Source organism: Lepeophtheirus salmonis, chromosome 6 (genome assembly GCF_016086655.4).
Source record: "Lepeophtheirus salmonis chromosome 6, UVic_Lsal_1.4, whole genome shotgun sequence".
Taxonomy (NCBI): Eukaryota; Metazoa; Arthropoda; class Copepoda; order Siphonostomatoida; family Caligidae; genus Lepeophtheirus; species Lepeophtheirus salmonis.
This window is the reverse complement of record NC_052136.2, coordinates 41,100,564-41,113,133: the sequence shown is the minus strand read 5'-3', so window position 1 is coordinate 41,113,133 and position 12,570 is coordinate 41,100,564. Positions and strand designations below refer to the sequence as shown.

General features: G+C 32.5%; 3 protein-coding genes across 4 annotated transcripts; 2 read left to right on the top strand and 1 right to left on the bottom strand.

Moving 5' to 3' along the window:
* The first annotated feature begins 3,178 nt into the window (after positions 1-3,178).
* LeuRS-m (Leucyl-tRNA synthetase, mitochondrial) lies at positions 3,179-6,209 on the top strand. Its single transcript, XM_071889478.1, is given in 7 exon segments — positions 3,179-3,467; positions 3,469-3,834; positions 3,836-4,686; positions 4,745-5,210; positions 5,264-5,748; positions 5,823-6,044; positions 6,094-6,209. Coding segments are annotated over 7 exon segments (2,532 nt in total). The 5' UTR covers positions 3,179-3,329; the 3' UTR covers positions 6,098-6,209.
* A 1,677-nt stretch (positions 6,210-7,886) lies between these two features.
* On the bottom strand, positions 7,887-10,209 carry Nca (neurocalcin homolog). The gene has a single exon (XM_040715487.2). It carries the CDS (start codon positions 9,843-9,845, stop codon positions 9,270-9,272), a length of 576 nt encoding a protein of 191 aa, XP_040571421.1. The 5' UTR covers positions 9,846-10,209; the 3' UTR covers positions 7,887-9,269.
* A 198-nt stretch (positions 10,210-10,407) lies between these two features.
* On the top strand, positions 10,408-11,839 carry LOC121120609 (uncharacterized protein C3orf38 homolog). Of its 2 annotated transcripts, none has more exons than XM_040715484.2 (2): positions 10,408-11,080; positions 11,129-11,839. In XM_040715484.2, the coding sequence occupies exons 1-2, from the start codon at positions 10,660-10,662 to the stop codon at positions 11,740-11,742; spliced, it is 1,035 nt and encodes a 344-aa protein (XP_040571418.1). In that variant the 5' UTR covers positions 10,408-10,659; the 3' UTR covers positions 11,743-11,839. The 2 variants fall into 2 exon arrangements, with proteins under 2 accessions (XP_040571418.1, XP_040571419.1); XM_040715485.2 differs by having other exon boundaries at positions 10,514-11,080; positions 11,135-11,839.
* The last annotated feature ends 731 nt before the right edge of the window (positions 11,840-12,570 follow it).

Below are 12,570 nucleotides of genomic sequence, written 5' to 3'. Positions count from 1 at the left end.
CTTGATTTGAACAAAAATAATCTATTTGTAATTTATCTCCATGAATGGCAGATAATGGTTTTGTCATAATATTTTTTATTTACTTATTTAGAGATAAATGCTTAACAATTTTACAATTATCTATATCATTATTATTTATGTTCGAATCATTCTATTTCTCGTTATTTTTCTTCCAATTCCTGACTTTGGTAGAAGGATTGGTTGATGCGGAAATGGAAGCCGATATTTGCTTTCTAATTATTTTAGTAATGTCTTTAGTGTTCGTTTCTTTACTTATTTTGAATACCTTCCTTTCTTGTATGGTTTCGTTGTTTCTTTTAATATTTAATGGAATGGTTCTAAGTTTGTTTTTCGTACACTTCAGAGATGAATGATTAAATCGAGATCCCATTTCTTTGCCCCTTTTACATATGACATTGTATAGGTGTACATAATTCCATTGATTAATACATTTAAAGCAAAGTTTATTTTCTTAACATACATCTTGAATTGTTTTAAGGGGCATACCTAATACTTTTGAGCATTTAAGGTTAACGTGGTCTTCTTTATCAGACATATCGAATTATTTGACGTATGAATTCTCGTCTCTGACTTCGTAAAAGAAATTTTTGCCTTCTATAAGCATAGCCACGTGTTGAATGTGGCTAAATTTTCCACTATCCCTGATGTCTATTCTGGTTCAGGGTTGTTGGTGGAGAGGGAATTCTTGTATTTGAGCTGATATTCATGTTTTTTTCTTAAGTTAGTATCCCTTCCAGTCAGGTTTTATTTTAGGTGAAATCGCTCTGAAGAAGGTATGTGACAGTGCAAACTCAGACATGTCTACTCCTTCTTTTTTCAGTAGTTCTTGAAGATTTTAATATTAATTCAGCTATACTGGCTTCATCTTGAGTACTGTCAATCGCTTTGGTTGTCATTATTGATACCATCACTTTACTGATTTATTTTTCTATTTATTTAAAAATGTATATAATGTATTGACTTATTTTATTATTATTATTATTAAAAACAATCTATTTTTAAAAAAATTATTTTAAGAACAATAATCATCGGAGGTTAAAAATTTGCGATAATTGAATCGTCTGATAAAAAAATTAACTGCTATTATGTGATGTACATTAGTAATTAGTTATATAAAGTTGAATGTCCTTCTTAATTGACTCCTCCGTGACGTCATCAAAACAGCCAGTACAATTGTAAACAAAAGCATAGAAATCTCTTATCGGCACACCATATATACCATAAATATAGTCACCTTATTAATTATTATATATAGACAGTCACCCTGCAATTCATCCATATGTTTTTTTACCGAGCGCTATGACTGTGAGTTCTATCTGGAAGAGCACAAGCTCCTTTCACGCAACCTGTTGTGGTTAAAAACATCCACTTTTTTTTTTAAATATGACTTGCTAAACTCATATGAGCTCTGGACAATTATAAGGCTACAATATTTGTCGTTGTTTTAATTTTATATTAACATCAGTTGGTATTTTAAGAAACTCTTCCATTTAGGGTAATATTTTGAAATCCTAAAAAAAATATTTTAGAGCAAAAAATGATAGATTGACTTAAGGTATAAAACTCAAAATCTATGTAAATATATGTTAAAGGATTTTCTAACGTAAATTTGGAAAAAAAATATTACATGAATTATTTAAACTAATGAATTTGTTCTTCAAAAATAAAGTATCCACTTCAGTTCGTGTTTGTACAAGATCATTATGTAATAGGTTTCATTCAAATAATTAATTAATATGAAATATTATTCTTCGATTGATCTTTCAATACTAATGTGATTAATTCATAAGGTCGGCACAACCAAGTTTATTTGCAAAATTAGTCAAATAAATTCGAAGTTGCATAATTCAAATGTTTGGATTCAGAACCAACATCAGAATATATTATTCCAGACTATAAATTAAGAATAATTGATTCTTAATGTGTGTAGTTTTATAAAAAAAAAATATGTTTATTTATTATTTTACGGACAGAGAATTTAAATTTAATTTCTATATTATGATTCGAATATATTCTTGGGGTTGGATTTATAATATTTAAAGATCTCGGTTCCGAATCTGCAGTTATTTTAAAATTTGCGATTCCAAATTATAGATAAATATACATATTTTCTGTGTTACAAACCGACTCTGAGTAAATACATGTGACTCTACTGACTGAGTCATAATGATTACTTCATGGGAATTAGATGTACCTAGTTACATTATTTTTATCCTTTTAAGCACAAGAATGGGGATATTGTAAATCGATACAGTCTGCCTGATGTTTCTAGCTGGTTCTATTTCGGTATCAAATATAAGAATCTTCTTTAACCCAATAACATTAATGGGGGAATATTTCATATTATTTGAATAAAACTTTACACGTTTCTATTAACCTTGTATGAAGTTTTCTATCCCTTTCTGTTCGGCAACTAACATATAAATAAATTATCATCGTTATTATTCAAAAACCAAAGTTCAATGGAGGATATAATCAATGAGTTCTTATACTATCTGATAGTATAAGAACTTATTGACATAATATTTAATATTATTTGAATGAAACATACTATATAATCTTGTACAAACCCATCCTGAAGTTGACACTTTATTTTGGAATGGTAAATTCATCAGTTTGAATAATAAGTTCAATGATTTACTTTAGAAAACCTTTTACCAAATATATAGTTTGATTTTTAGCTGTAAAGGCAGTCCACCATTTTCGTCACAAAGACAATTTTTGGTGATTTGAAATGCTACCCTAAAATGGAAGAGTTGAATAAATAAAACATGATATTAATATACATAAAGCAACAACATCGACAAACTATTACTCTTTTATAATTGGAAAAATATCATATGATTTTACCAAAAGAAATTTGTCATTAAAAATGATGTTTTTCACCTTAATAGGTTACGTGATTGGAGCTTGTGCTCCTCCAGATAGTATTAGAACTCGACCAAAACAAAATAATCAACATATTTTGTATAGAATAATATTATTGAAGTGAATAATTAAAATTTATATCCAGATAAACATGCGTTTACCCGTGTCGAAACCCGGATTTAACCCTCGTCGGTTTATTTTTAGTAGAACTGGGATTTGGCCTCCCAGATTGGAACTTCAACATTGTATAGAGATTGAAAAACATTGGAAGGGAATTTTAGAGGAGGAATTCCTTCAGAGTCAAAAGTACTTTAACCGTATTTCTTCTTGTAATTATTATTTTTTTCTTTAATGAATTTAGTTTGACACTTTACTGATCCAATTTATAGTTAGTCCTGAAATTTTTTGACAATATCGGTTAAAGGAAATGATTTTTTTCTATGTTTATGTTAAGATTTAAAAAAGGGGATAAAAAATACGTATTAAGTATGTTTCCTTATCCCTCTGGCCGTTTGCATATGGGGCATGTTCGAGTCTACACAATATCTGATGCAATTGCACGGTATTATACTCTAAAAAAACGGAGTTCCTTCCTTTCAACCTATGGGTTTTGATGCATTTGGACTACCAGCAGAAAATGCCGCCATAGAAAGACAGGAATCTCCTTCCAAATGGACCTTGAAGAATATCGAAATGATGCGGTCTCAGCTGAATTTATTAGGGCTCACTTTTAATTGGAGTGATCCTCCTTTATCCACTTGTGATCCTGAAAACTACTACAAGTGGACTCAATGGATATTTTTAAAAATGTTCAAAGAGGGAATGGCTTATAAAAAAACATCATGTGTAAATTGGGATCCAATAGACTGCACAGTATTAGCTGACGAGCAAGTTGATGAAGAAGGGAAATCCTGGAGATCAGGAGCTATTGTGGAGAAAAAAAAATTTAAAACAATGGTACTTACAGACAACACGCTATTCTCAAGACCTCTATGATGGATTAAACTCAAAAGAACTTGTGGACTGGGAAGATATCAAAGACATTCAAAGAAATTGGATAGGAAAGTGTGACGGAATCAATATTTCTTTTGCAATTGAAAATGAAGATGACGTTATCACTGTTTGGACTCCTGATCCTCCATCCTATATTCATTCTGGCATAGCATTTATTGCTTTATCCCAACACCACCCCCTTGCTGCCCGAGGTTTAAAAGTTCTAATGAATCCAATCTCTAATGAACAAATTCCTTTAATTGTCATTCATAATGATATTCTGTTTCATAATGGGACAGATGCGTTTATGGGTATTCCGGAATTGAGCGAGGAGCATGCACGTATTTGTAGAGAAAACGGCTTAAGTCTTAAAAGCCCTATTTTCAAAGACTCTAAAATCATAAATTCCGGAGAACAACTTAATGGACTTTCAATTCAAGAAGGGAATCAGAAAGTTATTCAAATGCTGCAAAATATTAATGTCGGAGGCTATAAAACCAGTTCAAAGTTAAAGGATTGGCTTATTTCACGGCAAAGATACTGGGGAACGCCCATACCTATTATCTATTGTAAAAAATGTGGAACCCTTCCAGTTCCAGAAGAGGATCTTCCTGTTTCATTGCCTGATGTGGAAAACTTGAATCTTGGTATCGCCAAAGAAGGAATTTCTCCTCTCTCTAAAATTGAAAATTGGTATAAAACTACTTGTCCTAAATGCTATTCCTCTGATGCTACTAGAGAAACTGACACAATGGATACTTTTGTTGATTCTTCATGGTATTTTTTAAGACATATAGATCCTAAGTAATATTTTTTTAAATAACACTAGTTCCCATTCTACATTATTTTCTATATATTCCAGAAATGACTCAGAATTGATAGACAAGAAGCTAAGCAAGGAAAATATGCCAGTAGATGTGTATATCGGTGGCAAAGAACATGCAGTTCTTCATTTATTTTTTGCTCGCTTTGTCAATAGATTTCTCTTTGACATTGGCGTGTCACCAGTTCAAGAACCCTTTAAGCAGCTCATTGTTCAAGGATTAGTTAAATCTAAAAGTTATAAAGTAAAATCAAGTGGAAAGTATTTACTTCCTCAAGAAGTTGAAGATCCTTTATCCACAGAACCAGTTAAAAAAGGAACTCTAGAGCCCCTTGAGGTCAAATGGGAAAAGATGAGTAAGTCTAAACACAATGGAGTTGAACCTACTGAAATTATAGAAAAATATGGTTGTGATATGACTAGATTTTTAATTCTTGCTGATGTTAGTCCTAAATCAGATAGAAATTGGTCAGAGGATAGCTTTGTTCGAATTAAATCATTAACGGTATTTTTATTTTATTTAGTTCATATTGAAATTGTTTCATTGACTTTTTTTAGAGCAGACTTTGGAGTTTAGTATATCAAACTTTAAGAGTGCAGGAGGTGGAATCAACCAAGGAGCCTATTTCAGAACATGAATATAAGAAACAATTGGCAGATTTGGTAGATGCCCGAAATTACTATTTTAGACATATTAACTTTTCATTTGGAACCAATAGAAATTTAGCTATGGTCATTTCTCGTATTCATGGATTGCTTAATATACTATGGAATGTAGATTTTGAAATAAAGAAAAACTCTGGGGAGTTTCAACGTGCATTAGGTACTGCAATTATTCTTTTATCTCCTATTGCTCCTCATTTTTGTTCGGAACTATGGTTTGGACTTTCTTCAAATTATGTTAAAAAGAACACAGATGCATTTAATTGGAACGCACCATTATTTCAACAAAAGTGGCCTAGTATTGACTTAGACTATAGTATGAAAATTAAGATATTAAAGAATAATAAACCATTCATAAATGTAATGGTTCCATATTCGAGGTATAATAAATAAAATATCCCTATTTAATAGTTGTAGAATTAAATTTATGTCATTTTTATGTAATTTATTGTAGGTTTCAAAGTATAAGAACTAAAGAAGAAGCACTAGAAATTTGTTGTAGGGAAGAGCCGAGCAAAAAATACTTTTTGTTGCAAAATAAGGAAAGCTCTAATTTCAGAATGACGAAAGACTATGAGGCTGTTCTAAACTTTACTGTTAAGCTCTCAAATGAAGAAATTGCATATTTGCGAGAAAAAAAGGCGGAAAAGAAGAAGAAGAAACACGCTTTATCGAAGTAAATACCTACATAATGTTATACATATATTATATCTCCTTGTAAATAGGTAAATTTCCATATGGAGTTCGTCCTGAGTATTACTACAATTTCTTTCAGTCCTGGAAATATTTTTATGTTTATTCTACAAAAAAAATATACCTGGTTAAAATCCCAATAAGTATAGCCACAGTGATTTTCATTAGAGTTGTAATCTGTCTACCTCTTTCAAATAGGAGCACCCAAATGTCTCACCGCAAACTAAAGCATGAGCCTACCATTTGTACTTTACCATTGAGTATGCGTCGTCGTAATTTTGGGACTCTTATTATTTCCTCTTAGCATATTTTGTATACTCTGTCATACTTTATGTAAAGCACTCCAAAAAATTATGGTTTAGCACACATATTACACTCTATATTCCCACACATTTTGTAAGACATAGTTGATCTAATTGTTGTAACGGAATCTTCAAATATGAACGGTCCATCATCAACACTGTGAGCACAATCTATAAAGCTGAGTCAATATACACAATACTTTCATTGGTTATATAAATTATTTGTGTATTCCTTTTACAAGGACTAAACTTGCCCCCTCTCATAATTTACATTCTTCTCATCATCTTTGCATTTGGTTTGACACCGTCCATGCTTTGTAGGATTTGTTTATTAGGGGACTTGGCGCGTTCCGTTTGTAGTAGATATTAGGAGAGTCAAAAAATATTTCGGCTTTCTTAAATCTCACATTAGGTTTTTTACTTCTTGAATTTGGTACCTCATTTAATATCTGAAATGCTTCATAGCATTCTTTGGAGAGATAAATCCCTCCTAATGATTCATTTAGACAACTTGTAACTTAGTTGCATTCTTTCAATCTCCTTTACCCAAACCTGTTTGTATAACACGGGGTTCAATCGGATGATGGAGAATACCATAGGGATATCCAAAAGTGAATCCAATTGGACAGTCTATTATACTCATCTCTTGGAGAAAATAGTCTTCCCTTTGAAAATGTAAATAGCCATAAAGACAAATATGTTAGGAAAAATCCAAGGGCCTGAGAAATCGTATAACAGCTATGTCATGAGTACCAAAGTCTTAGTCATACTCATAAGAAATTTTGATGAAGTTTATATTATGTGAGAGTTCCATGATGTTCTCTTAATTCCTTTGCAGGTGGAAATTCAGCAGATATTTTGAACACATATCCATCACTTGGTACGTATATCTTAGGCTTGAAATCTGTTGAATTTTCGTTTGGACTACGCATACCAGAACTGAGGACACATCCACCTGGCATGAGCAGACGATATCAAAACCAAAGATTGATTAGTGTCCCAACACAATGCGTTAGTTCAGGAGTAGGATAAAAGTAGTGAGACGAACATAATATTTTCCTCTATATCAGGCTTATGTGTTTGATTAATTTGTCCTCAGATACAGGCATCTTCCCTCTCCAGTGACATACATACCTAACAGAATAGTGAAATAAAAATAATGTGCACAAAAGGTGACCATCGTATCCTATGGACATAATAGGATAATCCATTTAGCAGTCTTCTACAGAGTACCAATAATGACAATAATATTAGATTGATTCCTTTTGTTGCATTTTTTTGACTTGATTTATCATTTTTTAAAACGAATAGGAATGAAATCTTATATTCATCTAACTTACTTAATAGAATTAAAATATATCAATACCCTGGCATAGTACTACAGTATAAGATTTAATATTGACAATTTAATCGATAAATTATTTTTTTAATATTCAGCTCAGGAGTAATAAGCATGTAGTAATTTTAATACAGGGCGGAATATAATAATACTAACTAATCTGGTAAAATACTTATTCAGCTCGGAGTTTATATAATTGTTTATTATAATAAATGTATCTATAGATATTTAATTAAATAATAACAGAAAAAAGTCACAGAAGTGCTTATCTCAATGTGCAGTAATAAGTACGTACTTACATGAAGATTTGTAAATCTTTTTTCTTTTTACATTTTATCAATAACAAATTGTTGTACATATTATTAAAATATTTATTATTATGATAACTAATTTTTAATTAATAATATCAATATGAAAAGAAGGGAGCGAACGAACAAAACAGGGAGCATAATTTGAAATTCGTTCAAAAATCGATTATAATGAGTGTACAGAAATTATGTCCCGTGACCATAAAATCCCAGCATATCAGACTTGGTATTTTTTTTTTAAATATACATAGGCAAAATATATTAGTATTATGCATTGAGCATTGATATTCCTTCATAATATAAAGTACTAAAAATATCGGGGGAGAAAGGGGGTTGGAATAATAATAACTAATTAGAACCGGGTTTTTAAAAAAACTCAGCTATGAATTAGAAGAGCGTATAAGTATAGGAGGGTTAAATATGATAAATCATTATGAGTCAATGAGAACTTTTAAAAAAAATCAAGTCAAGTTATGAAAGAAATCACATAGTGTTAGAATATACAAAAATAATACATACGTAACAAAGGTATATTTCGCTCAAAATATTTTTGTATGGAAAAAGCTGTCCTTGAAAAACAAAAAAACATTGTTTCAGAGCAAGAAAAGCAAAGATAAGTGGTCATGAGGACTGTGACAGTATGCATTAATTCTATCTAAAAAATGATTCTCAGCGTGCTAAATAGTTATTTTTTGCGGTCACACTATTAATAATAATGATTATAATGTCGAATTCTTTACTTGTCCTGGAATAACAGATTTCTTTACTGAATGTCTATATGATTAAAGATCTTTTGCAACAATTATAATAGTCTACATACATTAATAATACAATTTGTGAAATTAATATGATTAATAATTATTATAGGGAATGACCGGTTGATTTTAAAGAGACTTGATTCCTTGATGGATAAGGGTGGTGTCAACATCATTCAGTGTACTATAAATAGTTTATAAATACATATTATTTGGCTTTAAATTATATGGTTGAATGAAAAGAACGATTTAAATAAAAAAACAAGTAAACTTGTGTATATCGTTACTAGGAATTAGGTAAGTAAAACAGCATAATGATTAATGATAGTGAATCCGTGAATGAATTTAAATTAATTAAAAAGAAAAGAAAGTTCTATAGAAGATGAATAGATCCATGCTTCCACAGAATTCTGAATTAGTGTAAAGTGAGGGCATGGATGATATTTTAGTCCAGAAATCTAGATGATGGAATCCCCTATATCTGGATCCATTCTTCTCACTAGTTTAATGCGATGATTGCGGGTCACACTGTAAAAGTCTCACAATGGATGGATCACTCTTAGCCCCCTCAATGAATTCCTCAAGTGAGAGCTTTCCGTCCATGTTTTTATCCATTTGCCTGAAGATTTTATCCGTTCGTTTTTCAGGAGTGGACTCATCCTCTGGCATTTTCATGACAGAACCAACCATCTTATATATAGCAGTAACGATTTCAAGCATTTCTTGTCGAGTAATGAAGCCATCCCCGTCTAGATCGTACATGGTGAAAGCCCACTTGAGTTTCTGCTCCAGTTTACCCCTAGATGTGACAGAGAGAGCACATAGAAATTCTCTAAAGTCGATGCTTCCGTCATTATTGGCATCAAAAGTTCTGAAGACATGTTCAGCAAATTTAGAGGCGTCTCCATAAGGAAAAAAGTTACCATAGATTTTTTTAAATTCTTCTACACTAAGTTGTCCGTTTGGACAATCCTTCAAAAAGCCCTTGTACCATTCTTGGATCTCAGAGTCCGAAAATTCCGTATTGGTTCGGAGATCATCCAAAACTTCGGGCTTTAATTTACTGTTCTGCTTACCCATTCCTTCTCCTCTGATGGATCGGAGAGGCCTCTCCGATGCGGGCTTCAACAACACTAATAAGTTATATTAATATAGTAATAGTGGGCGACTCTCCCAAGAGTTACTTCTTCAGCACAGCTCAACTTCCTTACATTCAACAAAGTAAGGTATCCTTATGCGACTATCAATCTAGGTAATCAGAATGTAACTTATAACAATCAAGACTATATACTTATAGTATATACAGTATTCTCAATTTTGTATTCAAGGCACACAAATTTCAAAAAGAAAAAGAAAAGGAGACTCAAGACTCACGTCCTTCTCACTGCATTGAATAGAGAGGACTCCGACAGCCACAATTTCACTTCTTAGTAGTCAATACAGAATACACACTCTCTCTTCTTCTTAGAAGATCTCCTCCAGTGCCTATGCCGTACGAGGGTGGAGGAGGCGTGCGAAGAAACGAGCGAGATTATTTACACTCTTTTTAATAATAGCACGCTTTTTAGATTCTCTAAGCAATTCCACTTTCTAAATTTTTAGATATTATATTAATTTTAGGTATATAAGTTATGTTATGCTTATCACTCCGTGATGTGTAGAGAGAGGGTGCGCGTGAGCAGCTGAAGTTAAGTTTCTACCTTGTGTTGGAACTTATTTAAATAATATTTATTAACTCCATTGAGCTTAGAAAGAGTTAGGTAGGGAGGGAAAAAAGCAGAAAGAAAGAGAAAAAAGAGGAAGAAAAGACTAGAAAGAAAGAGTGGAGATGAATGATGACATCAGTTTGTGACGTCGGTGATCTTCTCATGCTGCGCAAAAAAAAGATCGAAATATGCTCACGGAACGACAAAAGCACGGAATATCCGAGTTGTTGGTGCAGATGAAGACCTCGGATCTTCGTTCATTGGCTCAAACTGTGACTTCAAGACTAATAATACCTGAAACAAAGGATGAGGCCATCCAAGCTGTGATGCTTCATACGGAATCGCCTTTGGATCTCCTCAAACGACGAAAGATCAAAAGAGATCTTCTCTTTAAATATCTTCATTTCAAAAAAGTGCCTGTTGATGGGAACTCCGACAAGTCTGTCCTGGTGTCTCATGTACTGGAATCCTGGGGATCCAGTGAAAAGGCGGCCTTCATTGATGAGGAATCCCTACCCGAGGCTCCTGCTCCTTCCAGAAACACATCCTTTACGTCCCTCGCTTCTCTAGACCCAGGCCTTACGCTTCATTCCGCTCTTTCTAGTCGGGGTACGTAACTCACACTCACTCTTCGCATAATGACGCATTCCTCATTAGTTTCAGGGCATCGCATCGAGACTGGAGAAGACTCCATTTCCTGTGCCATGATGGAACACGATGTGGATCAGGGACCCACTTCATTCATTGAAGCTTTTCCTTCCTCCTCTCCCTTTTCTTCCACTTTCAATGGAGAAGCTCAGGAAATGGCCAATAAATTTACGCAATGGTTCTATGATCTCCTTAATGAACTCCGAGATTTTGGCCCTCAGCACTTTTGGAAGGACGCCTCAGCCAAAATTAGTGTACATCGTGATGGCTCTGTCTGTTCTGAAGACTTTTCAGCTGTTGAGAATGGACTTGATGTTTGTTCTGCCATCAAAAACGTTGTTTTAAAATATGGTATTCGCTTCAATCCTAATAATTGCCCTGAAGGTGTCAGCGGAGACATGGATCCTCATGGTTTAGTTATAATTCGAGCTTGTGGAACTTTGCATAATGCAGCCACCTGCTGTGGGGTTTTTCACCAACGCTTTGGTTTAATACGTGATCCTCTTAGTTCTAATTCCTGGAAAATTAAATTTACTGAGGCGACCCTTGTCTCAAAGACTGTTGTCAACGAGTTACCTAGACTTACGCACATGGAACAACTCTCAGCTATGGCACAGAGTTGATGTATATTGATACAAAATTTACCTTTTATGTGATACATCTATAAATATATATAAAATTCGTGCAGCTTATTCCTAAAATATGAAACTAGAATTCTCATTTCTTTTGTCATTACCTTATGTTTTTTTATCAAATAGTTCATATCCTAACAATCCATCAATATTATTCATTACATGTAAATTGCGAAATCAAATCATGTGGAATATTGCAAATCCATTGGTGTATTGACATTATATTTGATAATGAAGTTGATGATGGGATTTACGATCCGGTATTATTCTTGGAGAATTTTAGCTCATTTTGAGGATAAACAGATTAATTAGCTTATTCAATATTATATATGCATGTTCCTGCGAGTGAAGTTCGCTATAGTTGATAAGTTTCGAAATCAACCTCCATTATGAAAAAGCCCTTAAGTAACATTCAGTTTCTAACAATATGTATCGATAAGTTTGAACAATTTTTTAAGAAGTTATATCAATAGCCTTTTATGTTCTTCTTTTACATAAAAAAATGTAAGGGATTAAGAATTCATGGTCAATTTTTGTTTTTGCTAATGTTTAAAATAATCATACGTAGATAGCAGAGAGTAGGTTTATTAATATTATAAACATTTCATAGAATCTAAAAGGAAAAGAAATAATTTAAATTCATAATGCCCTCGAGTTCGACCGTTATGATGAAAGATACATATTCTATCTATATATTTTTTACAGCAAGAAAGAAATAAGTTTAAAAAATAAATGTACAACTTTCGTATATTAAATATTTACACGAAATTTATGCCCATGGATGATTATTATTGATGTTCTACCTTCAATAAAAAGAAT